General features: G+C 57.6%; 2 protein-coding genes across 24 annotated transcripts in view; one reads left to right on the top strand and one right to left on the bottom strand.

The window, feature by feature from the left end:
- The window catches only part of NCOR2 (nuclear receptor corepressor 2), a 233,643-nt gene extending 230,355 nt beyond the window's left edge, over positions 1-3,288 (top strand). For 16 of the 23 annotated variants that reach the window (XM_043902057.1, XM_043902059.1, XM_043902065.1 and 13 more), the window contains 3 exons: positions 4-228; positions 1,348-1,527; positions 2,098-3,288. In XM_043902057.1, coding sequence (XP_043757992.1) covers positions 4-228; positions 1,348-1,527; positions 2,098-2,279 — 587 coding nt within the window. In that variant the 3' untranslated portion in view covers positions 2,280-3,288. The remainder of the gene's footprint in view (positions 1-3; positions 229-1,347; positions 1,528-2,097) is intronic. The other 7 variants (XM_043902072.1, XM_043902070.1, XM_043902076.1 and 4 more) reach the window with 2 other exon arrangements.
- Positions 3,289-9,090: 5,802 nt separating this feature from the next.
- RFLNA (refilin A) lies at positions 9,091-24,419 on the bottom strand. The gene is made up of 3 exons (XM_043902054.1): positions 23,800-24,419; positions 12,435-12,544; positions 9,091-10,667 (listed from the first exon to the last, which is right to left on the bottom strand). Exons 1-3 carry the CDS (start codon positions 24,004-24,006, stop codon positions 10,334-10,336), a joined length of 651 nt encoding a protein of 216 aa, XP_043757989.1. The 5' UTR covers positions 24,007-24,419; the 3' UTR covers positions 9,091-10,333.
- Between the last annotated feature and the right edge of the window lie 1,284 nt (positions 24,420-25,703).

Raw genomic sequence — 25,703 nt, 5'->3', positions numbered from 1 at the left:
CAGGCCTCATGACCTGCAGAAGCCAGGCGGTGCAGGAACATGCCAGCACCAACATGGGGCTGGAGGCTATTATTAGAAAGGCGCTCATGGGTAAATATGATCAGTGGGAAGAGCACCCGCTCAGCGCCAATGCTTTTAACCCTCTGAATGCCAGTGCCAGCCTGCCCGCTGCTGCTATGCCCATAACCGCTGCTGACGGACGAAGCGAACACGCACTCACCTCGCCAGGTCTGCAGGCCTCCTCCCGCCTCGGCCCTCCAGCCCCGCCCGCCCCGTCTGTCCCCACCCCGGTGTCATTAATCCTCCCGCCGCCGCAGCCTCCTCCTCCTCCTCCTCCTCCTCCACGTTCCTCTGACCAACGCCACCCCGCCTCCCGCCCCCCCACCCCCAGCTTTGGAGCTTGTGACTTGATTTTTTTGTGCGTGTTTGACGTGGTCCTGGAGTTGGCTAACCCCAAGCCGGGCGGGCACCCCCAGGTGTCCGAGTTGCCCCGGGTCCGCCCTTGCCCACTGGGCACGAAGGAACTGCCGCTTTTCTAAAACCACTCACGCCGCTGCCCGAGCCCTGCCCCGCCTTCCTCGAACCCTGCCGGACACGGGTCCCCACAGGCCCGCATCCTGGCCCCTCTTGTGTCTCCTTGGGGGCAGTCGGGCTGGAGTGAGGTCCTTACCTTCTCTGTGTGGATCGAGGGGACCCCTGGGCTCATGGGCAGCCAGGCTAGTAGGCTCTGTGCCTGCGGCGGCCACCCTGCGTGTCCACAGCTGGCCCTCAGGCCTGATGGGGAGGAGATCAGATGAGTTAGGGAAACCACACGGGCCAGCTCGCCCTTGGGCCTGGGTCCCTAATCAACACTCCACATATCAGAGCAAGGGCTGCAAGGAGAGCGCTTGAGCCATTTTTCTAACCTGGACACTGTGGCCCCAGGAAGTTTCTGGACATAACGCGAACCCAGGCCTGGCCTCAGGGCTCCCGGCTTCTCTGCAGAGGGCCTGCAGCCCGCCAGGCCCCAGCATAGTCCTGGGGCTATGGTCAGGATCAAGCCAGAGGCCTGAGGCTTTGTGCTTGGAGTATTAGCCCATAGTGGGTAGATGGGCCTCGGGGCAGCCTGAGGGGGCTTTGCACATAATTCTACCCACTGCCCTAGTAGAAACCCCTGTACATCCAGGCGCATGGCTGGGTCTGGACATCTGGTTGACCTCTTTGGCTTCCTAGGGGCCTGAGCTGCTGTTCTCCCTCCCTGGGGGGCCCAGGAAGCAGGGGGTCAGGGCCTCACCCATCCCCAAATCCCCACAGCACAAGAGCTGTCCTCACAGTCCAACGCGGCCCCTTCCGTGTGTCCCCCTGCAGGTGGCGGCGGAAAGGCCAAAGTCTCCGGCAGACCCAGCAGCCGAAAAGCCAAGTCCCCAGCCCCGGGCCTGGCGTCTGGGGACCGGCCACCCTCCGTCTCCTCGGTGCACTCGGAGGGAGACTGCAACCGCCGGACTCCGCTCACCAACCGCGTGTGGGAGGACCGGCCCTCATCCGCAGGTGGGCGCCGGGGCCGGGCAAGGGGGCCAGGCCGACTGCTCAAGCACCTACTGTGTGCTGAGCACGTGGTCAGGCCTGTTCTGAGACCACCCAGGGCCCTGCCCAGCTAAACTCAGACTCACACACGGTCAGGACACTCCCTGTAAGGGCCCAGCTGGAGGGCACGGGCGCAGTCAGAGAGGATGAAGGATTCCGGAAGTGAAGAGAGAGGCTCGTGGGCAGGGACCAGTCCCATGGGTTTGCAGGGGGGTTGCAAGGGAGCCCCCCACCCCCGATTTCTCTGTGAGTGCCAAGAAGTCCCTGGGGGAGGTTCGGGAGATCCCTTGGCTGCAGAACAGGCCCCGGGGACAAGGGCAGGAGCAGCGAGGAGGCTCCTGCAGGGATGGAAGACAGACTGCCGGGCATGGATGGGGTGGGAGTGGTGGCGAGGAGCCCGGGTGGGCAATTTGAGAACATTCAGGAGATAGAAGGGCAGCGGAGGCAGGAAAGCAAGGCCCCGGGGTGGCAGGTGGGTGGGGCCCGCGGGGACCGCCTGGCTCACCGTGTCGTCTCTCCCGGTCTCTCCGGCAGGGTCCACCCCATTCCCCTACAACCCCCTGATCATGCGGCTACAGGCGGGGGTCATGGCCTCCCCGCCCCCGCCCGGCCTCCCCACGGGCAGCGGGCCCCTGGCCGGCCCCCACCACGCCTGGGATGAGGAGCCCAAGCCACTGCTCTGCTCGCAGTACGAGACGCTGTCCGACAGCGAGTGACGGTCAGAGTGGGGAGGGGGCGGCGAGCAGCCGGAGCAGCGGGGCGAGGAGCGGGCGGCCGCCGACTCCCCGCACCGAGGAAGGAGCCCCTGAGTCTGCCTGTGCGCCCGTCCGTCCGTCCGTCCGTCCGTCCGTCCGTCCAGAGCCGGCATCCTTGCCTGTCTAAAGCCTTAACTACGACTCCCGCCCCGGCTGGCCCGCGCAGTGACCTTACTCAGGGGATGTTTACCTGGTGCTCGGGAGGGGCCGGGCCGGGCAGGGGGCGCGGCAGGCGTGTGTGGCGGCCACACGCGTACAGCCGGGGCGGCCAGGGACCCAAAGCAGGACGACCACCCACCTCCCACGCCACTGCCTCCCCCCTTAACGCATTTGGAACCAAAGTCTAAACTGAGCTCGCAGCCCCCGCACCCCCAGCCCCCTCCGCCCCCCACCCCCCTCCCGCTTAGCACTCTGGACAGACGGACACGGGCCCTGTCCAGGCCCCAGCACTCTTGTCCCGGGGCCCCAGGGGCTGCCCCAGCCCCAGGCGACGAGACCGTGGGAAACCGAGTCAGGCCAGGCGGGCGGGCGGCAGGGCCAGGTGCGGCCTGGGGCGAGCGGCTGCTCCGAGGAACTGGACTGTTTGTTCACACAGCATTGCCGCAGCGGCGGGAAGGAAAGGCAGGTGTAAATGATATATTGGTTTACAGGGTATATTTTTGATACCTTCAATGAATTAATTCAGATGTTTTAAGCAAGGAAGGACTTACCCAGTATTATTGCTGCTGTGCTTTCGATCCCTGCTTACCGTTCAAGAGGCGTGCGCAGGCTGACAGTCGGTGACCCCATCGTCCGCAGGACCAAGGGGGGGTGGGGGCTGCTGGCCCCTGAGCTCCCCTCTGCGTCCTCCCTTCCTCCCTTCCTTGGGCAGAATGAATTTGATGGGTATTCTGTGACCGCCGTCTGCGCACGGCGGTGGCGTCCTGTCATTTACACATGTTCTTCTCATTAAAAAGCAAATTATACTCGAGTTACAGAGGCTCCTTCTCTATCTATCTCGGACCCGCAGCCCGGAGGGTGGGCAACACAGAACGGGACGGTGGGAGTGTAGCCCTGCGGGGGACGAGGGCACATCCCCAGACTCACCAGACTCGTCCCATCTGCAGGTGAATGTTGCTTAATTGCTCAGTCGTGTCCGACTCTTTGCAACCCCATGGGCTGCAGCAAGCCAGGCTTCCCTGTCCTTCACTATCTCCTGGAGCAAACTTATGTCCATTGCGTCAGGGATGCCATCCAACCATCTCATCCTCTGTCGTCCCCTTCTCCTCCTGCCTTCAGTCTTTCCCAGCATCAGGGTCTTTTCCAGTGAGTTGGCTCCTCTGCAGGTGAGTATTTATACCAACGGTAGGGATGTCAATGTGCGGACATTGAACCATCACACCCATGGTGGGAGTATTGAATTTTCACCCACGAGGAGGGTATTGGAAATTCACACCCATGCTGACAGTGTCCAAGATGGCCATCATCACCTCTGAACTGTTAAATACCTTAAAACGTTATTATTCTGGGACTTGGCTGGTGGTCCAGTGGTTAAGAATCCGCCTTGTAGCACAGGGGGCACGGGTTTGATCCCTGGTCGGGGAACTTAGATCCCACATGCCGTGGGGCAGCTATGCCTGTGCGCGGCAGTGAAGATCCCATGTGCCCCAACTAAGATGCAACACAGCCAAATAAATAAATACTTTAAAAAATAAAAATGATTCCACCTATGCCTTGTTAGAAAACAGACAGATCCTTGGCTTTGCATATAAGGCAGAAGAGGGAACAGCCTCCCAGCTCGAATCTTGAGACATCTGCCAATTGGCGACTTGTGGTTTTGGTAAAACGGATCTCAAGGGCTGTGTGCTCTCACGCCTGCCATGTTCCTTCAGGAGCGGAGCCAGCGCTTCAGAGAGGCTGAAGTTCTTTGCAGCGGACATGCATGCGGGATTGGGGTTCAGGGTGGGGCGCAGAGGAGGAGAGAACCAGGGCCACTGTAGGGAGAAATTGCCATCCCCAGCCCAACCTTTAACCTGGTGGTCAACCCAGCACCCCCATCTCCCCAGGGTGTAGACCGGGGCGTGCGGTGGGGGGGAGCTCTGTGTCCCCAGGGGACTCTGCCCAGCCCCTGTGGCGCTCCAAGTTTACCCTGCGAACCTTTGCCGTGAAGGGAGTGGGCAGAGGGCTTGAGCCCCACAGGGTGCAGCCTGGCACTTGGGCTGCAGTACTGGTGCTGACAGGCAGGTGGCAGTGTTGGGCCACCAAAGGGTCTTGTCCTCGGCCGGCCTCCCTCTGCCTGGGGTGCAGGCCAGCCCCCACCTGGAATCCAGGGTGGGTCAGGTTGTGCTGGCCACACCAGCCACCAGGGGTTAGCCAGGCATGCTGGTGTCACCCAGGATCCCATGCCTCCTCCCTCAGCTGTAGTCAGACCAGGGTGATATAGAGGTGGGGGGTGGGGGATGGTAACACAAGTGTCAACCCACAGGGTCATCTCTGCCAGCCCTCTGTCTCCAGGACCTCAGAACTGACACAACTCGGCGCCTCTGTCCTCTCTGAGGGCCGGTACACAGACCCCACACCGGAATATTGGCAGGGCACAGGGAGAATTCAGGTCCTCCTGGTGCCTACAGAGGGTCCGCCCTCTCTTCCAGGCTCACCCAGCCAGTCCTCAGCCCCCAAAGGGTTCACCGGACTCCCTTCTGGTTCAGTTTTCTTACTGGTCCATCTTAAAATGGAGACCAATGCTGTGCGCCTTAATTCCCTGGTAGAGTCTGCCTACAGTGCAGAAGACCCGGGTTTGATCCCTGGGTTGGGAAGATCCCCTGGAGGAGGGTATGGGCACCCACTCCAGTATTCTTGCCTGAAGAATCCCATGGATGGAGGAGCCTGGCGGGCTACAGTCCATGGGGTCACAAAGAGTCGGACACGACTGAGCAACTGACACTTTCATGCTGTTCCCTGACCCCTATTTCCCTGGAAAACTTTTACACACACTTCAAAACCCAGCTAGGTCATTCCCTCCTCTAAAACCCATTATCTCTCCCCGTCTTCTCTCTCCTCTGGGTCTCTGCTAACATACCGCAAGCTACTGGACAGAGCCCCTGGAGAGCAAGGCTCTTGCTTTTCCCTTCCTGACTGTTGTTGACCAAGCCCCCCGCTGACTGTTGAGCTGAACTGACCCTTGATGATCAGATTCAGCGGGAAATGAGAACGTGGTTTGTAAAGTGGGGGACGGTTGTCGGCTAGTGTCCCTGTGTCTCCGTGTGGCGTTGGTTAGAATCCAGATTCCTGGGCCCCGCCTGGTGGATATATATGATTTTCTGGGTTCACGGTGGGGCCTGGGAATCTGTATTCACCCAGCAGCCCAGATATTCCTGATGCAGACGCATTGCAGCCCTCCTGATGGCGGGGGTGGTACCCAAGGTTGGAGCTAGAACCTGATCCCTTCAGTTCCTTACGGCCAGGAGGTCTCCAGTAAGGCCACAGACAGCTCTTCAGAGGAAGGCACAGCCCCCGCTGGCCTGAAGAGCTGCCTTCCACAGGGAGGGCAGGAATGGGCTGGTCCCCAGGGCCCTCGGCTCAGGACAAGCCTTCCTGGGCCCAGGTGACTCAGAAACTGTGACAACTGACCTGGAGCAATCAGGGTGGCTTCCAGGAGGTGGTGGTTCTTGGGGAAGGGATATGCTGAGTGGAAGGAACCTGCGTGGGCAAAGGGTGGGAGGTGAGACCCTGCCGGGCATTCAGGAGGCCAGGGTGGGTGGACATAGTGCGGGGGCCCTGGAATTTCTGAGACAGAACAAGCAACGCCCTGTAAGATGATGGGCTGGTTTCCTGAAATTGGAGCTCATTGGCTTGTGAGGCTACTGGGTGCTGAGGGGAAAACAGGCCAGGAGACCAGTGTGGGGCCAGGACAGAGACCCACTGCCTCAGGAAGGGCCCCCATCAAGGGGCCAGGCCACTTACCAGGCAGGCAAAAGGGAGGTGGTGTAGCCTGCGAGTAAGGACAGACCACGGGGCCAGCTGCCGCTTAATGGCTGTGTGACCATGGCCAAGCCATTTGAACCCTCTGTGCCTTGGTTTCCCCATCTGTAAAATGGGATAATGATACTGCTGGGAGGAGTAACTCAGAGATGGGCTGTGTAGTTCTGTAGAGACACAGTTTACCCATCTGAGCAGGAGTCAGTAGGGTGAGGCCAGGAAAAAAGACATGAATGGGTTTGTGAGGAAAGGAGAGAGAGGGGAGGGAAAACTCCAGGTGGTCCAGGGACAGTGAGTAACTATTTTGCATATTACCAGGAGGGGGTGGGACTGACTTGATAGCTGGCGGCTGGTGGGAGGGAGCCTTTAGAAGGACAAGGAGGGCCGTCGAAGGAGATGTGTCTGTCTTCATGCCTTCTCTGGGAAGCCGGGGAAGGGTCAGCTGTGGCAGTCACACGACAGGCTGTCTGTCCATCTCACCCCTCTGGAGTTTGGCCAGGTCCCACTTCCTCATTAGAATGTCTCACCAGCTACCTCACAGGCTCCTTGGAAAGATTAAATGCAAAAAAGTGCTGACAGCAGGGTCAGGCAGTCTGCAGACAGAGAAGGTGGTCCATGTACATGCCGGCTGCCAGGGCCGCTGTTGGCAGCATCACGAAGGGCGGGTGGGGATGAGACTGCCAACAGGGCACCTGTTTGTAGGTGGGCAAGGACTGCCGAGTTGGATTTGAGGCCTGTGAGTGTGATGAACCCAGAGACTGGCTGGGGTGACCGCAGAAGAAGCTGAGCGAAGTGGATCAGGATGGGTGTGTGGGGCCAGAGCCGGTCCTCCAACCTGGGAAGTGTTCCTGCAGCTGCATGAGAGATGGACGCCCTGACCCGCCCCCAGGATGGTCCCAGCTTGATTCAATTGCAGCCAAAGCTTTACCAGCATGGACTCTCACTGTCCCAGCCGCCAGAAAGGTGAAATCATGTGCCCATTTTGCAGATGCTCAGAGAAGTAAAGCAAGAGACTTTCCAGCCACCGTGCCCTTCCCATGTCAGTCTTCCCCTCCCAGGGGGCTTAGTGAGTGGCCTCTGCCCACCCCACAAGGGCTTATCCAGTGCATCTGGATCTGGGGAGCGCTGAGGGGGGACAGAAGACCGAAGCACCTTCTGCAGGTGGCACTCTGAGCCTCGGTAGTGGGGTCACCGGCCTCCAGGCTCTATTTTGGGGGTAGTAATCCCAAGGGTTGGGTCAGTTCCCAGATGAAACAGGCACCACTTTCTGCTGGCCTCCAAGTCCTCTGGGTTCTGGTAGGACACACGGCTTCTCTAGAGGAAAATCGGGCTGTGCTTGAGGGTCTTATGGCTGCAACCCTTGCACATCTCTTACTCCTCCCCACACGGTGGGCCTCTTGGAACCCCTGCCATACAAGGAAAAGCAGGCTGGAGTTCCAAGGTCATCAGGGAACATGGAAGCTGTTTGCATGGTCCAAGGAGATGGTCTTGCTTGATTCTCAGAAGCACAAGTGCTACCCAGGTCCTTGAGGAGGTACTGAGATGGTTGGGGCGGGGGGATGAGGCCTATCAGGGGTGACACCTGTGAAAGACAAAAGCAGGAAGCAGGACCCGGCAGGGATCCAGCCTCGGTCAACCAGGAGCCAAGACGCCCATTGGAGGGGTCCCATCCCTGCACTCTCTGACTGGAAGCCATCAGCTAACTACACACCCCGCAAGTTGTTTCTTGAATGGTGACCCCTGGGACATCTCCAAGGTCACCAGGTTCATTGGCACCATAATTGCACGCGTCAGGAAGCCCAACCCATTTTTCCTTCCAAGTGGGGAGATCAGAGTTGTGACTGGAAAGTAAACTCAGTTGAATTTGCCTGGTGCGAGTGACGTGACCCCAGCACGTGTGCGTGTCCGTACAAAGCCCCAGCGCTGTGTTTGCGCCCCGTTTGTTCTCCCCAAGCAGCCGAGGCCTCAAGGTTCTTTCTCTGGGTGACATGAACTTGCCCCTTGGCCCTGCCTTCCTGCCTCACCACCTCCACTCCTTGTCAGAGACCATCCTCCATCAAGGCCGGAGCCCCTGCAAAGACACCAAGCGTGCATGCTCAGTCACTTCCATTGTGTCCAACTCTTTGCTACCCCATGGACTGTAGCCCGCCAGGCTCCTCTGTCCATGGGATTCTCCAGGCAAGAATACTGGAGTGGGTTGCCATTTCCTTTTCCATGGGATCTTCCCAACCCAGGGATCGAACCCAGGTCTCCTGCATTGCAGGTGAATTCTTTACCCCTGAGCCACTAGGGAAGCTCATTGCAAAGACACCAGCACCCCGCTACTCAAAAGAGGACACTATCCTAAGGCTGCTGAATGCCCTCCTCGTTTACAATCTGGGGTCCCAGAGGCCCCTCCAAGGACGTGGGCCAGATGGGGAGAAGATGTAACATGGTCAAGACCTGCTTTGCAGAGGCAGCATGGGCCCTTCTCCAGGGATACAATGGGCTCTGGTGGTCTGTGAGTGTTGAGGGCTGGCATACAGGGTGGCAAAGCATGGGAGCATCAAATATTCAGATTGCCAGGACTTTCTTTGGAATCAGCCCCAGACCAAGTCCCAGCGTGGGGCCTGGCCCTCTGCATTAATTTCCTAGCTCCTAGGTGGAGCTGGTGCACCCTGAAGCTGTGTATGGGGAAGGGGTTGCTAGCATAGGGCTCTGACCCTTCCGAGTGTCTTCCTGTCCCCTGTGAGCAGCCAGGAGGGACCATGAGCCCGTGAATACCACCCCCTCCTGGGGCATCCAAAAGTCTTGGAAGCACGGAAGAAGGAACCTCTTTGAGTTTGCACATTTTATTAAGATAATCAGTTGTTTCTTAAGTTATTTCTTTGTTAATCAGAAAGCATCTTTGTGGAGAGACCACGCACAGTCTGTGTAGTTATATAAAAATACACCAATCACCTTGCCTCTCCTGAATGTGAGCTCCAAGTTGCCCTTCTCCCCAGCGAGGGAACTAAAGCCCCATCTTAGGGGGGAAGCCAGGGGAATGTCGGGGTAACCCCCACCTAAGGGTCCAATCTGAGGGCATCTCTGTGGCCACGTTGGGGGGCTTTTGGGTCACTGGTGCTGAGCAGCCCCAGGTCGTGGCCCCTGCCCCCACATGTCCTGGCTCTTCCCAGGGAGCACAGGGGTCTCACGTCTTCCTCCCTGACCTTGCATGTGTGCTGTGAGCCCTACAGCACCGGCCATTGCTGAGTCATCACAGTAGGAGGGGAAGGCCTGCGCGAGGGCAGCCGGGCCCCACAGAATCTCTTTAAGCTGACGGCTGGCAGGTGGTGGTGGTCATTTCCAAGAGCTTAGACGCCTCCCCTTGGCACCTGGCTCCAGGGCTCTGATGTTCCCGAGTCCTGGTCCTGAAGGCGTCGGCGGACAGAGGTTAGCAGGCTGCCCTGTGGGTGAGGCTCTGGACACGGCGCTGAAAGGCTGCGGTGCAGACAGGCTGGGCCCTCCATCCTCTGCCCTGGGGCACGGGCAACCGGGACAGTGTGGTGTGGGCAGGGCTCCTCCTGGCGGCTCCCCAGACACAGCCCACTCTGGCCCTGGCATCGGCATCCAGCTTTCACCCAGTCTCCTGGCCCACCATCCGCCGGAGGTTGCCGGGCTACGGCTCTGGGCGTTAAGCTGCATGCATTTGAAAGGCTCGTTTTGGAAACAGCCTCCTCCAGGGCCGCTGGGTGTCTGAATGGCCCCCTTCTTCCCTCCCGTGTGGCCAAGGCTGGGATGCCTCCATCCTGCCCATGCTCGGGGTGTCCCCGCCTCAGGGGCAGCCAAGGACACGTGCCTTCTTCTTTCCATCGCCACCTATCCACCTGCCCCCACCCCCTGCTCCTCTGAGAGCCAGGCCCAAGCTGCCTCCCCACATAGGTGCTGATAAAATAGATGTGTTTATTGGGTGAGCCCCAGCGGCCGGGGTAAGACACACCCCAGGGTCCCTCCCAATAGCAGAGTCCATCCTCCGGCCGCCCCAGGGATGGCCCTGGTTCGCCGCGACGCCGCCGCCACCGGGGCCGGGCTGCGGGTCAGAGGGGCGCGGGGCCCTGGAGGCCGGGCCCGGGGCGCGGGCACAGCTGCAGCTGCACGCTGGCTGTGAACCAGCAGCGGGGCCGGCCCAGGCTGAGGTGCAGGGTGGTGCGGAAGGAGTTGCTGGCACACTTGGGGAAGATGATGGTGGTGCTGCGGAAGCGCAGGGCGCGGGGTCGCGGCTCCAGGGTCAGCTGGCTGCGGTAGTTACGCCACGTGCAGTTGGGCGTGGCCACAATCGTCTCACTGTAGGCCGTGACCGTCGGCACCGGCACGTAGAAGACCTTGTCCCGGAAGTGCTTCTCCGATGCATACTTGACCTCAGAATTGCAGCTGGTGGAGGGGAGGACAGGGGTAAGCTCAGGGCCGGGCAGTCAGGTCACGATCAGAGGGCAAGGTGAACATGGAGCAGCCTGGGCTCTTGCAAAATGTCAAGGTCAAAAGGACAAAGAAGGGACCCTGCCGACTCGGAGGAGACTCAAGAAACTGGACAACTATATATTTCACACGTGCCCCTCCTGGACTGGGATTAAAAATAGGCCATAAAAGTACATTTGGGGACAATGGGCGGAATTGGACTAGGCAGTGGTTGTGTTTTTGGCTTTAGCTGATCCGATTTTGGCAAGCAGACCGTCATTATGTGAGAGGATGTCCCTGTTCTCAGGAAGGACACCGGCTGGAGTTATTTAGAGGTTCGAGGTCAGGGTGTCGTCATCCTCCTCTCAAACAGGTCAGAAAAAATGTTTTGTTTATGTAGAATGAGTGAGAGCATGTGGATATTCAAGCCAACGGGGCAATATGGAAACAGCAAGGAATCAGTTCAACCGGGGTCCCCTATACTCTTCCTGCAACTTTCTTTACGTTTGAAATTTTATCAAAATAAGTTCCCCCAGAGTAGCATTGGCTCCTCTAGATGAGTGAGCCCCTTGCGCTGCCCTGGGCTTAGTCGCCCGGTCGTGTCTGACTCTTTGCGACCCCATAGACTGTAGCCCGCCAGGGTCCTCTGTCCATGGGATTCTCCAGGCAAGAGTACTGGAGTGGGTTGCCATGCCCTCCTCCAGGGGTGACCCCGTTATGAGTGGCCAACTGCTTAGCATCCCCCAGCTCTGCTCCCAGATCATCACACTGGAAGGTAAAGTAGTGGGGAGCGGGGGCTTCACCTGTCTCCTTCCCCACTGGATCCCACAGGTAATCCATGAGGGGAGGGAAGCAGACTCACAAGAGCCCAGGCAGCCTGCAACCACCCTGGCTGGGGCCTCTGATAATAAAAACTAAAAAGGAGGACTTTTCGGGCAGAAAATTCTTTAAAGTGGACCCGTTTGTCTCCTGCGATCATATCCAGAGCTGGAGGAACAGGAGGCAGTGGGTCCCACACCCATGGCCAGGCTAGAGTGATGTGAACAAATCCATCTGAGCATCCCAAGGATATGGGGGCCAGACCCACGGACCCTAGACTCCACCTTCTGGAAGCCTGAGCCCCAGAAGCCCTCTCAGGAGGGCAGATGGCTGGAGAAAAGCACCAGAGGGGGCGAGGTTGTTGTTCAGTTGTGTCCGACTCTTTGTGACCCTATGGACTGCAGCACGCCAGGCTTCCCTGTCCTTCACTATCTCCCAGATTTTGCTCAAACTCATGTCCATTGAGTCGGTGATGCCATCCAACCATCTCATCCTCTGTTGCCCCCTTCTCCTGCTCTCAGTCTTTCCCAGCATCAAGGCCTTTGGGCACCTTAACTCAGAAGCACTGCAGGTGCCACTTGAGACACCCTGTGCATGGGAGGGCACCTAACACACTTCAGGGCAACGGCTCCTTGGGGGATAAAGGGGCAAATTTAAAATAACAATCAGCCAGGTTGGGGGTGAAGTTAGTGTGGAAACGGCCAAATGGGGGCCTGGGACGGGGAGATGGAGGGTGTGGACAGCAAAGGCCACAGAGTCTCTCCAAATCACAGCCATGCCTCCTCAGGGAGCATCACCCAGAAGGGCTGCCTGGAGCGAGGGGACCCTGCCGAGACCCCCAGCCTGGCCCCCGACCCATCCCACCCCACGCCTACCCCACCCCACGCCTACCCCACCCCTACCCAGCCCAGCAGCCCCACTCACCGGATCTCCGGTGTGGGTTCCGGGTTCACCTCAATGCTCTCCCCAAAGAACACAGGCAGCATCCGGGGCCTCATCTCTCGCGCCGGGGTGCTTGGGGGGTGGGCGGGGGGCTGTGGGGATAGCCAGGGACACAGGGTCACGTGAGCAGCCCTTCGGCACTACGGCCTCAGCTCCCCGCTGGACTCAAGAGGAGCTCCCCACACCCTTCCAGTCCTGGCTTTTCTGGAAGCCTGCTTCTGCGGGGTCCATCAGGAAGCCCACCCCAGCGTCCCTCTGCGGAGTCTAAGCACTCTGATGCCCACTCACCCACCGGCCTGCTCCCCTAACCACCCAGTTCTCAGGCGTCACTATAAGGGGACGTGGTCATGGTCTCTTTTTACAGCGCCCAGCCCACCTGAGCCCCAAGAGCCAGGCTCAGGGCCCTGTAGAACTGAGAACCCTCTCAAGGAGCCCCTGAGCCCAAGCTTCTCAAGCTGCCCCCCAGGGTGACATGGCAGGACGGAGCTCTGTGATGGGCTGAAAACCGCACTCATCAAGGCAAGAGTTCCCAGCCCTTCTTGGTGCATGGCTGTGGGTCCCTCATTCAAATCCTTCACAAGGTCCTCTTTGACCTCACCTGGATGAGGAATCACAGTAGTGGACACTCTTCGAGCGTGAACTGCACCAGGCACTGCTCTGAGCACCCCCACATATCCATTCATTCACTCATGGGACGGAGCTGTTACTAGCACCCCTGTTATATAGATGCTAAAACTGAAGCCCAGAGTGGACAGGTAACTTGCCTGAGGCCACACAGCTAGGAAGGGGCAGAGCTGGTGGTCTAGCTGCAAAGCCTGTGCCTTCGCCCGTGTCCCCCACTGCCTCTCACACCCACAAGACTGGCGCTGTAGCCCCAAGACCTGACCTGTCACCCCGTGCTCAGAGCAAGCTTGCTCTCATGCACAGGATCACACAGCCTCCCATCCAGGCCCACATTCCGCTAGTCTTGGCCACGCCCCAGGCTGCCTCTGCGCCTTGGTTTATGCTGTTCTCGGTACTAGGAATGTCCTTTTCTTTCTCTCTCACTTGGTCTAAGGCGGCAACTCAGAAACCAGCTTCCTGTCTTCCCGACCATCCTCTGTGGGGTCCCTGGAGCTCCCATCTGCTGTTCTCCATTGCTGCGGCCCCTTTGTGTGTCTGTCTCCCCCAGACCATGAGCTCCTTAAGATTCAGGACCAGAGGACCACTCTATCCCCAGTGCCTGGCACGGACCCCGTGCTGTCCAAAGGCAGGACCTCACATGTGCAAAGCAGCACACTGCTCCCACACACACTTGTGAGCCCCTGAGCCAGCCCCATGCCCATCTTTTAATCTGCTATCTGCCTATGAATACTGAAGTCGCCTCCTCAGCTGATCACAGTGTCCCCAGAACACAGGCCAATGAAGAACCACAGGAAGAAAATACCCAAGACCTGGACAAACAAGGGGTTCCCCACAGGCCCCCAGCAGCTGTCCTCAGGGTAGCCCCATCTCTCCTTTGCTGGCTGTGGCAGGTAGAATAACGTCTCCCAAAATGTGAGGTTCTAATGCCCAGTTCCGAGGAATGTGCAACCTTACAGGGCAAAAGAGACTTTGTAGGTGTGATTAAGGATCTTGAGATGAGAAGACTGTCATGGAGTATCCAGTGCCCACCCCACCCCCCCCCCCCCCATCATCACAATGGTCCTTATAAGGGAAAGAGGGAGGGACAGGTCAGAGTCAGAAAGATTGAAGACATTACCCTGCTGTCTTAAGGACGGAGGATGGGACCACCAGCCAAGGAACGTGGGCAGCCCCTAGAAGGTGGGAAAGGCAAGGATTCTCCCCTAGAGCATTTGGAAAGGATGCATGGGAGTGTGCTCAGGCGCTTTAGTTGTGTCCGACTCTGTGCGACCCTATAGACTGTATAGCCTGCCAGACTCCTCTGTCCATGGGGATTCTCCAAGCAAGGATACTAGAGTGGGTTGCCATGCCCTCCTCCAGGGGATCTTCCCAACCCAGGGATCGAATCTGCATCTCTTATGTCTCCTGCTTTGGCAAGCGGGTTCTTTACCACTAGAGCCAGCTGGGAAGGTCCCAGAAAGGATGCCTTGCCCAAATCCTTGCTTTTATTAATAGCCTGTGAGACCCATTTTAGACGGCTGGCCTTTGGAACTGTAAGGTATTCTTTACATTTATTTTTATTTTACTTATTTATTTTTGGCTGTGCTGGGTCTTTCTCACAGCACACGTGCTGTTCGTTGCGGCGCTCAGCCTTCTCTAGCTATGGCGCGTGGGCTTGGTTGCCTGACGGCATGTGGGATCTCAGTTCCCTGACCAAGGATAGAATCCACGTCCCCTGCATTGGTAGGCAGATTCTTACCCACTGGACCACCAGGGAAGTCCCTGGAACTGTAAGGTATTGGGTCCGAGTTGTTTTAAGCCACTACGTGTGTGGCCATTTGTTAGAGCAGCGATAGGGGCTAATACATCATGTGACCTGGCAAGCAACTCCCCATTCGGGGTTGCAGCTTCCTGGTCCCTGAAGTGGGGTGACAGAAGCACCTGCCTCACAGGCCATAGTGAGGACTGAAGGATTCAAAATGTGTAAATGAGTGGGACTGTGTCTACTGAGGAAGCTCTGTGTAAGAGTGGGCTTGTATTCTGAATGCTTTTCATAAAGGGTCAAGAGGCAGGGGTAGGGGTTCCTCTCCAGAGAGAGGTACAATCCACACCCCGTTTTTAAGCTTGGGACAACCCTGCTCTGACCTGCCAGAAGCAAGCATGCATCATTCAGGAGATTTAAGTTTAAAAATAAAATAGTGATGGGAATTCCCAGGTGGTCCAATGGTTAAGATTCCACACTCACTGCTGAGGGCCCTGGTTCAATCCCTGGTCGGGGAACTAAGATCCCACAAGCTATGCAGCACAGTCAAAATTTTAAAGAAAGAAAATAATTCTTAGAAGTGACAAGATTTTGGAACTTCTGGTGTTCTCCATGGCTCTGTGAACTCAACACTGACCTCAGCTATAAAACTCCATGACTTGATGTCCTCAGCTATAAAACTCCATGACCATGCTCTTTCCCTGCAAGACTCTCTGAAGTATGAAAGTGAACATGTTAGTCACTCAGTCGTTTCTGACTCTTTGCGACCCTATGGACTGTAGCCCGCCAGGCTCCTCTGTGCATGGGATTCTCCAGGCAAGAATCCTGGAGTGGTGAGCCATTCCCTATCTGAAGTATGGCACTCCCCCAAGTGTGTGCAGTGGTTTGCTGAGCACCTACTGTGTGCTGAACACCTACTGTGTGCCAGATCCTGTGTGGGTTGGATGAGTCACAGTGCCTCCCAGGATTCGTCTTGTGGACACAGAAGAGGACAGAGGATGATGCAGGCATGCAAGGGGCTGCGGGTGTGGGTGCTAAGGTTTTCGGTGGCGTCTCTAGGTGGAAGGGTAGAGGAAGGAAGGGGTAGCCTGCCACTGGTTTTCATCACCCACCCCACCCCCACCACACCCCCACCCCTATGAAAAGAACAGTTCCCAAGCTCAGAAGCAGGGAGGCCTTCTTTGGGAGGTAATGAAGAACCGGGTACCACCATCCCTCTCAGGTTCACTCAAGCCTCCTGATGAGAGCTGAATACATGTTTGGGGCCCTATTCTGGCCAGATTTCACTCCCTGACTGGCTGCCAGCAGAAGGGACTAGGCTGACCTCACAGGCTGGGCCAAGAAGCTGGCGCTTTGGGCATCACGTCCCAAGGGCCCTGGTGAAAAACAGCTAAAATCCGTCCCACCCCATACAAGAGCTGGTGGAAGCCACTGAAAACCCAGACGGAGGCTGGCATCCAGGGACCTGGGCCACAGGACAGCTGAAGGCCATCCTCACTGGGCTCCTCGAAGCTCCTAGATGCCCCGCAGCTGCCCGCCTGGCCCCAGAAGCTCGGGGCTCAGTCTTACAGCTATGATGGCGGGCCAGGAAGGCAAGCCGCCGACCCTGCAAAAGCAGCTCACCACCCCCCCATCCCCCAGCCACTCCCATGGGAGCCACCAGGGTGAGGGCGGGCTGCCGGGGGGCTGCGGCTCATGGGCCCACAGGACCCCTTCTGCTGCTGCACCTGCTCGCCTGGCCCAGGCCACGTGGAGCGAACATTCCCAGGCACCCTGCTCCCCTCACCACTCCCCAACCCCGGGGGCAGCCACAGGCCAGCTTGTTCCCCCAAAGGCCCAGGTGCTTGCTCCACTCTGAAGAGGACCCACCAAGAGACCCCTGTGCCCAGGGAACCTGCTCACTGTGCCTTAGTTTGCCCATCTGTACAATGGGATTGTGCCATTTGTGAGGCCCACAGTCCGGGGTGCCCAGGTACAGGCTGGCTAGTTTCCTTGGGGCCCCTTGAAGCCCTGGGGGGCAGGGCCAGAGGAAAAGCAGCTGAGCCTCCAGGGCAGAGGAGCGGAAAGGCTGAAGGCTGGATCCCTATCTCCCAAACACCACGCCCTCCACCCTAGGATGGTAACACAGTTGGACCAGCCCCCAACTCCTTCTGGGAACCAGAAGAGCCCCGTTCTAGCCTGGGGAGGGGGCTGGCCTGGCTCCCTGGTCTCCTGGGCAGGCCGAGCGTCTGTGTGGGGACCAGGGAGGACTTCAGAGAAAGCAAGACCCAGAGAGCAGTGGGCCGCGGCTGCCCTCTGCCCGCCAGGCCCCACCCGCCTCGCCCAGTGATTCATGTGCGAGGATAAATACTGGGAGTAAAAATACACATGGGCGTCTGGAGCGCTCCGCGTCTCTGGCTGCTGTACACAGCGCGGCCCACAGGACGCCAACGAAAGATAAGCGCTGCTGGGCTGTGAGAGCTCTGTGCCACGTGCTGACAGCCCAGCCCGACCGGGGGTCCCAGCCTGGCTGGCAGGGACAGCTAGGGACAGCACAGGGGCGTTTGTCCCCAGCCAGGTGACCCACGGCGGTCCCCCACCTGCCCACTGCATGGAATGTGGCTAGAACCACGTGTGCCCCACGAAACTTTCTGCTCAGTCAGGGGGTATCAAGCCCCCATCAGTGGAGAGTGAGTGGCAGGAGGAAGGATCCAGGGAGACCCCATACTGGCATGCGGGTGGGGCATCCTCATCAAAGCCATGGGGAACCTTTGTGAGTGCTGAAATGGCCCTTCTCAAGGCCGCTCACCTCGCTGGGGGCCACGGCTTCTACTGCAATCAGAATTAAACTGATGATCTTCAGCGTGTTTGGGGAGTTGAGACCAAAAGTTCCCATGGTGGGCTAAGTGGGCATTAGCCTTCACTCATGAGGAAAGCGATTCAAGAAGGGGTTATTTATGCCCCAAGAATCCTCATCCCTTTTACAAAAGGCCTTGGGGATTGATGGTCAGTTCTGGGTTGGTGTGGGACGGGGCAGCAGCGGGGGCACGCGGCTCCCAAAGGCTACTTGCTCAACATGGCACAACAGAGGAGGTGAGCGGGGCCAGGCTGGGGGAGCCAAGGACACCCCAAATGGTCCAGGGGCTGACACTCAGAGAGGGGACCTGAGCAAAGCCGTAGATCACAGGTCAGAGGCGGGGCTGAAGGACGGGCCGCTCCCCAAGACAAGTGACCAGAGGGGCCCAAGCGACAGGAGGGTGCTGGGTTGGCTTGTGACCCCCACAGAAGTATATGTGTGCATGTGAGTCACTCAGTCCTGTCTGACTCTCAGTGACCCCATGGACTGTATGTAGTCCACCAGGCTCCTCTGTCCATGGGATTCTCCAGGCAAGAATATTGGAGTGGGTTGCCATTCCCTTCTCAAGATCTTCCCAACCCAGGGATTGAACCCGGGGCTCCTGCATTGCAGGCAGATTCTTTACCGTCTGAGCCACCAGGGAAGCCCCCGCAAAAGTATGTTCACATCTTAACTGCTGGGACCTGGGGTGTGACCCTCTTTGGAAATAAGGTTTTTAAGTAAGGAAGAGCAAGTTAAGATGAGGTCCCACTGGGTGGGGGTGGGGCCTGATTCAGTACGGCTGGTGTCCTTATAAAAAGAGGGAGCTTTGGACACGGGATATACAGAGGGAAGAAGGTCACATGGGGACGGGGGCGTGTGTCAACAAGTCGAGGCACACCAAGGCTGGCAGCCACCACCAGAAGCTGGGACAGGCGCATGGATGGATTCTCCCCTAGAACCTCTGGAGGGATGGTGGGCCTGCTGACACCTGGGTCTCAGACTTGGGGCCCCTTTGTACCATATCCCTCCCCCGAAAGGGAGGCCTGAGTCCCAAGGGCGAGAAGGACAGACCCATCTCCGGGCGGCCCTCTGCCGGGTGCCACTTTCCCAGGATGCTGGCTCCTGATTGCCCCCTCACCCCTAGAGCAGCTGGCAGGACGAGGGCCTGTTTGTCTTCTCTTCACACTAAAGCTCCAGGTGTAGCTTCTTAGACAGGTGAGCCTTTCACAGAGAAGTGGGGCTGTCAGAGAGGTCGCGGGGTTTCCGCTGGAGGCCGCTTTGTCCAGGATTAAGCAGACGGGGGCTGAAAGGAGGCGCCAGGGTTTCTGGCTCCTCACAGCCTTTCTTCCTTCACACAGGCTCCTCCCTCCGTGGCCTGACACACCTGGTTCTCTTCCCCTGACCCTGCTCAGGCAACTGTGCTGGTCAGGGACACACCTGCGGGCCTACTAGGGGGCCAGGAGGCTCACCTTGTCTTCACAGTCCGCCTGTCCATACACCTAACCTTCCATTTTTCTCTTCATTTGTCCATCCACTCATCTGTCCATCCCATTCATCCATCCATCCATCTACCCATCCACCCTTCTGTCTATGCATCCATCCATCCATGTGTCCATCCATCCATCCATTGTCCATTTATTCACCCATCTGTCCATTTATCCGTTCATCCATCCATTTGTCCATCCATCCTTCTGTCCATGTATGCATTCATCTGCCCATCCTCCCATCTGTCCATCCATCCATTCATTTCTTCATACATCCTTCCCAATCCTGGGCCCTAACTGCCTAAATTCCTAACTCCCTTCCCCCTCTGCCCTCATCCTTGGTTTCATCATCACAGACCAGAAAAAGAGAAATGAGAAAATCCAAGTGTCCTGAGATGGAGGGCTCTGGGGGACACAGCCAAGATCCTAAGAGGTGGCTGTGACCAAGATTTCCAAGAGCTGGGCGGCAGCCTCAGGAAATTTTCAAGGATGGGGCAAAGACAGCCCACTCCCCATCACCAATTCTACCTGGATCTGGCCCCAAGGGCTGCCCTCAGAATCCAAGTCCAGGGAACCAGCACCTCGTCCTTTGGGAAATTCTCCAGTGGGCCACTCAGGTATACATTCGATGTATAAACAGACCCCAGGAGATGAGATGGGGGTGACAGGGCCCAGAACACTGGCTGCTGGGGAATCCACATCCGTACCTGAGGGGTAACGGCTCAGCCCGCCACCTCTGGTCACAGGGGGGTGAGCCCTTCATCTGCCACAGGTGGGTAATCTCTCATCTCCCCCACCCCATGGTGGTTGTCCCCTCCAGTGGGCACCCAGAGATCATGACTTGAGATCCCAATGCCATTTGCATTCTCCCTAAGGGTGGTAAAGAGGGGACAGGGCTAGTTGCCCGAACTGCCCAGGTTAACTTGGAGGGGTGGGTGTCTGCCACACACACTCACTCAGCCCTCCTAGCAACATAAGCCTCTCCCCACGATGCCCCTGAAGTCCCCCAGCTCCTCCAGGCAGGACAGGGAGCAGGGGGAGGAAGTACACAAGAGTTAGCGGTCCAGGGCCTGGGAGCTTGAAGGTGGTACAGACGGCTTCTGTCCTGTTCCTGGCTGTATCCCTCACCCAGCCTGGCTTAAATATTTGAAGGATGAATGCAGCTGACAGGCAGAGCCTGGCTGACCCGGCAGGCAGCCTTGGCTGTCCCAGTGTCCTGCAGGCAAGCAGGGCCCTACCACATGGAGATAAGACCTCCCTCCACCCTCCATAGAGTCTGTTCCACATGGGTCCCTCTCAGTCAAGCCTCTGATTTGGGTTTCTAAATTTGGGGGAATCTGGGAACTCATGAGGCTCTCAAAAAATGAAGAAAAAAAAAAAACAACAACCAGTCACAAGTCCATTTTTAAAAGACCAAATGGAATTTTACTTTCTGGTCTCAGCTGGGTCTACAAGTCCCTGTGTTGGCCCTGGCCGGCCTCACTGAGGCAACTCAACCATGCCGGCTTGCTCCTGCCTCAGGGCCTTTGCACTGGCCATTCCCTTGAACTGACACTCAATTCAGGCCTATGACCATGAGGGCCATTCTTTCATTTTTTCTGGTTTCCATTAACTGTCACTTCCCTGACCACCCTGTCCACTCGCACCCATCTCTGTTTTAAGGGCACTTAACAATCTGTCTAGCGTTATATCACGTATTTAAGTTGATGACTGTCTCTCCCACTAGAATGCCAGTTCTATGGGGGCAGGGACCACCTTTGACATCATGTTCACCACTGTGTCACCCATGAGCCCCAAAACTGCATGACATACAGTAGGTGCTCAGTAAGTATTGGTGGGATGATTCCCAGATCTTCCTTTGGCTTGAGAATTACTAGGAACATTACCATCTTTGCTTCAAAGAGTGGGCAAGAAAAAAGAAAAAACCTATGGTCAAGATGGGGGGTGGTGGTCAGGGGTTCACTCACACCCAGCCTGGTCCCCAGTGCCTTTTAGGTCTTGGGGGGCAATGTTGCAGCCAGCCAGTTACCCTACATCCATGCGGTACTGTCCAGAAGGTAAGTTTAACTTATTCACAAAAAAGTAGGGGGAGAGGGGACCTCTTTGTAGAGGGTGAGCAAATTTAACATGCACGTCCAGCATAATAAATACGGTGACAAGCCTGTGAGGACCTCAGTGACCTGGGGGTGGGGACAGAACTGCAGCTCACCCCGCCCCCCTCCACCCGCTGGGGCGTGTGGTTCCAATGTTGACCGGGAAGGCAGTGCCGGGAACAGGGTGTCAGAACAGAGGTGTCTACCCCAGGCTGAACCCCAGGCCCACAAGGGGTGCCAAAGCAAACCCGGCCCTGCGTGCAGCCAGCATCTTCCTGGGCATTTGAAACCATCAGCTCCAAAACACAGGAGAGCTTTCTGTCCTTTTGTGCAAGCTTGGCAGCTGGTATTTTTGCCTACATCTGTTCCTAGGAAGCATTCTCAGTGTGTGTGTGTGTGTGTGTGTGTGTGCTAAGTCACTTCAGTCGTGTCTGACTCTTTGTGACCCTATGGACTGTAGCCCACCAGGCTCCTCTGTCCCTCGGATTCTCCAGGCAAGAATACTGGAGCAGGTTGCCATTTCCCCCTCCAAGGGATCTTCCCGACCCAGGGATCAAACCCACATCTCTTATGTCTCCTGTATTGGCAGGTGGGTTCTTTACCACTGGCGCCACCTGGGAAGCCCCCAATCAACTATACTCCAATAAAAAATTTAAAAATAAAAAAATATATTAAACCAAAAAATAAAGTATGTTTAAAAAAATTTTTTTAATAAAATTTTAAAACCCACACAGATAGTTAATTAGCCGCACAATGAAAAATAGGATAATGGAAGGTTTAAGGGTAGAGACTCTGGAGCCCAATTCCCTGGGTTCTAATCCAGCAAAGTCACTAACTTCTCTGAGCCTCAGTCTCCCCCTCTGGAAAATGGATCTAACAAGAGCACCTACATACTTCATAGGGATAAGAAGATGAAATAAGTTGGCAGAAGTAAAGAGCTTTAGGACAGTTCTTAGCACCTGGGAAGGCTGTCTAAACGCAGATGTCATTACCTGTGTAGACAAAGCCCTAAGTCTTGCCCTCAAGCCAAATTAAAAAGATTAGAGACACAGCTCAGTTCCATACCTGGCATCTAGTTAGCAAGGAGAGGGAAAAATAAAATCAACCAGGACAGCCAAGACAAGTAAGCCAGGAGCACTGTTCTGTGGCTGCCCCTGGCTGGCAGGAAAAGCATCCAGAAAACCTTCTATAAAGCAAATTCTGGGTGACCCAAAGAGTAAAGGGGAAGCCTGCTTCTCTGCCCCATACTCCAAGCCCCATTGTGTAGGACACCAGAGGAACTGAGCCTCAACGCGAGCAGCCCAAATAACCCCCATTCAACCGTGCCAAGTCTGAGACACTCGTGCAGGAAAGTTGGCACGTTCGGACAACAGGATCAGTTTCACTGCCAACAGCCGGGGTCACACCTATCGATCCCTGGAAGTCCGGAATGCCTCTCCCGCCCCCTCACACACAAAGAGAGACCAAAGTTCAAATTCAACACAAGATTTTGGTCTAAGGCAAGTGTTTCCCAAACTTTGCTGCACTAGGATCGCCTGGGGAGGTTTTAAAAATCCTGATGTCCAGCTCGCAGCCTCTAATAAATCAAATGAGAATGTCTGGAAGTACGAGGTGGGTATGGGAATTTTTTTTTTTTATATCTCCCAGAGATTCCCATGCCCTCTCCAGGTTGGGACGCACCGGAGCAAAGAGCAAGGGAGACACCAGTGACATTCCTGTCTGTGGGCGGGAGGTGGGATAACCATTCCTTTCGGTTCTGGGGAGATTTTCCAACGAGCGGGATGCATTTACTGCCTTGTGAGGGACCCCTGAGGGCCGGGGGCCCCAGGAAAGTGGTGCCAGGCTGCAGCCGTGCTGGTACACCCGCTAAAGCATGCAGAGAACTGCGCGAGCGGGGAGATGCCACTGGGGCTGTGAGCGGCCCCCGGATCTGTCTGTCCTTCCTCAAAGCAGAAGGCGCCCAATCCCGCCCGCTTGGCTCCCGCCTGCCGCGGAAGGGGTGGGGTGGGGGGAACCCAGTCTCAGCCCAGCCACCAAGCGGGGAGACCCCCGCAGTCCACCTGAAGGTCCCAGGGCCTCTGGCAAGGGGTAAAACTCTTGCGTCTCCAGACCTGGGGTTCCAGCCTTCCCCAGGCACCGCCTCAACTCCACGTCAACATCCCTCAAAATCCCGAGGAGGAAGGGTTCCTGTCTGGGTTTGGTTAAAAAAAAGGCTTTCACATTGGCAGCCCAAGGGGAGCAGTAAACAGGGAACCTGGGTCCACTGCTGGGGCCTGGGGCTCCAGCTCACCTCTGGGAAGCCAACCTCTTAAGTATTTCAGACGGTCCTCACCCCCTGTTCTTTTACTGCTGATAGTAAGACTCCTTAAAGAGGCCGGCAGCCAGGGAGAGGTCTGCAGGGACCAGGCTGGCCCACCCCCACCGAGGCGCTCCGATCCCCACCTGGGGAGCATGGCTGTCTCTTGAGACACCTTCTTGTCTGGGGGGATGCCGGGAGGGACCCAGGCCCGGCTCCTGAAGTACCCCGTCTCCTTGGGGGTGAGGGGGCGGGCACTGCCCCCCTTTCTGCCCGAAGGTGCGTGCTTACCGCTCTGGCCTCGCCGGGTCCGGGGGCCTCGGAGGAGGCGCCGGCGCCCCCAGCGCGGGCGTCGAGGATGCCAGGCGCCAAAGAGTAGAAGGGCGGGCTGGGGCTGGGGCTGGGGGGTAGCCCGGAGTCGGGGCTGTCCAGCACGCCCTCCCGGCTCTTCTCCTTGAGGCTCTCCTCCATGCCCTGCAGATGCAGGTGGCCCACCATGTCTGGGGGGCGCGGGGCGCAGGCCCCCGGCTCCTCGGGGGGCTCCTCCACCGCGCTCCGGGGCCCGGGGCGGGCGGGCGGGCGGCGGCGGTGGGGCGAGGGCTGCGCGCGCCCGGGACCTGCAGGCAGAGCCGAGAGGTGGCGCGTCAGGCCCCGGGGCTCCCCGAGCCCCCGGGTTCCCCGACAGGCCGGGCCGTGCGCGCCGCGTCCAGGAGGGGCCGGCGATCGGGCGCCCGGCTCTGCGCGCTCGGGGCAGCCGCCGCGCCGCGCTGCCACGCCGGGCCTGCCGCCCGCCCGCCGCTGCTGGCCGCGCTCCAGCCACGCCGGGCCCGGCCTCGTCTCTGCGCTCCACCGCCCGCGGCCCGGCCCAGCCCGAGGCGCACGCCGCCGCCGGGCCCTCTCTGCACCTTCCCGGCCGCGCCTCCTTTTCTAGGCGCCTCCTCCTCCCTCCTCTCTCCTCCTCCCGGCCCACCCCGCCCCCGGCCTCCTCCGCGGTGGGCAACCGCCCCGGCCGGCGCCTCCGCCAGCCCGCGCCCGCGGGGACTGCACAGCTCGACGTTATGTGTGTTTTAGTCGCTCAGTCGTGTCTGACTTTTTGCGAACCCATGGGCTGTAGCCAGCCAGGCTCCTATGTCCATGGGGATTCTCCAGGCAAGAATACTGGAGTGGGTTGCCATCCCGGCTCCAGCGAATCTTCCCAACCCAGGGATCGAACCCGGGTCTCCTGCATTGCAGGTAGATTCTTTACCATCCGAGCTACCTGAGAAGCCCTACAAGCCGCCGGAATAAACACCCCAGTGGCAGCACTGGAGGGTGATTCATGGGGTCCGCAAGCCATCGTAAGTAACAGCAGCAGTAGTAGTCGTGTCTGATGTAACCTTTCGAGGTTTCCTTCCGCTCACTAAAGTCCCAATAAAAGAATCTTCAGAGGTCTCTGTTTTAAAAAGTCTGTAACTTACAACGGAAATGGCAACCCACTCCAGTACTCTTGCCTGGAAAATTCCATGGACGGAGGAGCCTGGTAAGCTACAGTCCATGGGGTCCCAAAGAATCGGACACGACTGAGCGACTTCAATGTCAATGTCAACTTACAACGGAAGGGGCGAAAACAAGATGCTTAAACTCTCACCAGGCTTCAAGACCCGTTCCTTGGCTCCTCTCTTTCCAACGCGACTGTCCACCCCTCTGTTTACCTTCTAAGATAGGAACCAGTGGCCAGGGGTACTTGTGTTTCCGTCATCGATCATCCGAGGCCAACACACTGGGCCTTTGCGGATGGAAAGCATTGAGTGAAAATGGGGCTGGGGGAGGTGGCCTGGAGATTAGAAATATGTCATGAATCCTCCAGCATTTTGCTGTGTGCCTAGTTTCTTCCAAGCAGGTTCTTGCTCGCTGACAAAGGTCTCACCCTTCTTTTCCCTGTTTTCCTTCCTTGGAAGGGAGAAGGCACTTGCTTTCCTTTCTTCAGGTGACTGATAAGGGGGTCCTTACATTTCCAGGTCCCACCCACCCATCTACCCACACAGACACTCCTACACCATCCCCAGGTTAGCCAGCCTTCCATTCTGAAAGTGGGGACTTCAGATGACTGATAAAGGGGATCCTTACCTTTTCAGCTCCCACCCACTCAGCCACTCCACAACACCTCCATGTGATCCAGCGTTCCATTCTGAAAGCAGGGAACCCAGGGATATCTG

Source organism: Cervus elaphus, chromosome 5, assembly GCF_910594005.1.
Source record: "Cervus elaphus chromosome 5, mCerEla1.1, whole genome shotgun sequence".
NCBI classification, from domain to species: Eukaryota; Metazoa; Chordata; class Mammalia; order Artiodactyla; family Cervidae; genus Cervus; species Cervus elaphus.
This window is presented reverse-complemented; position numbering and strand designations above follow the sequence as displayed.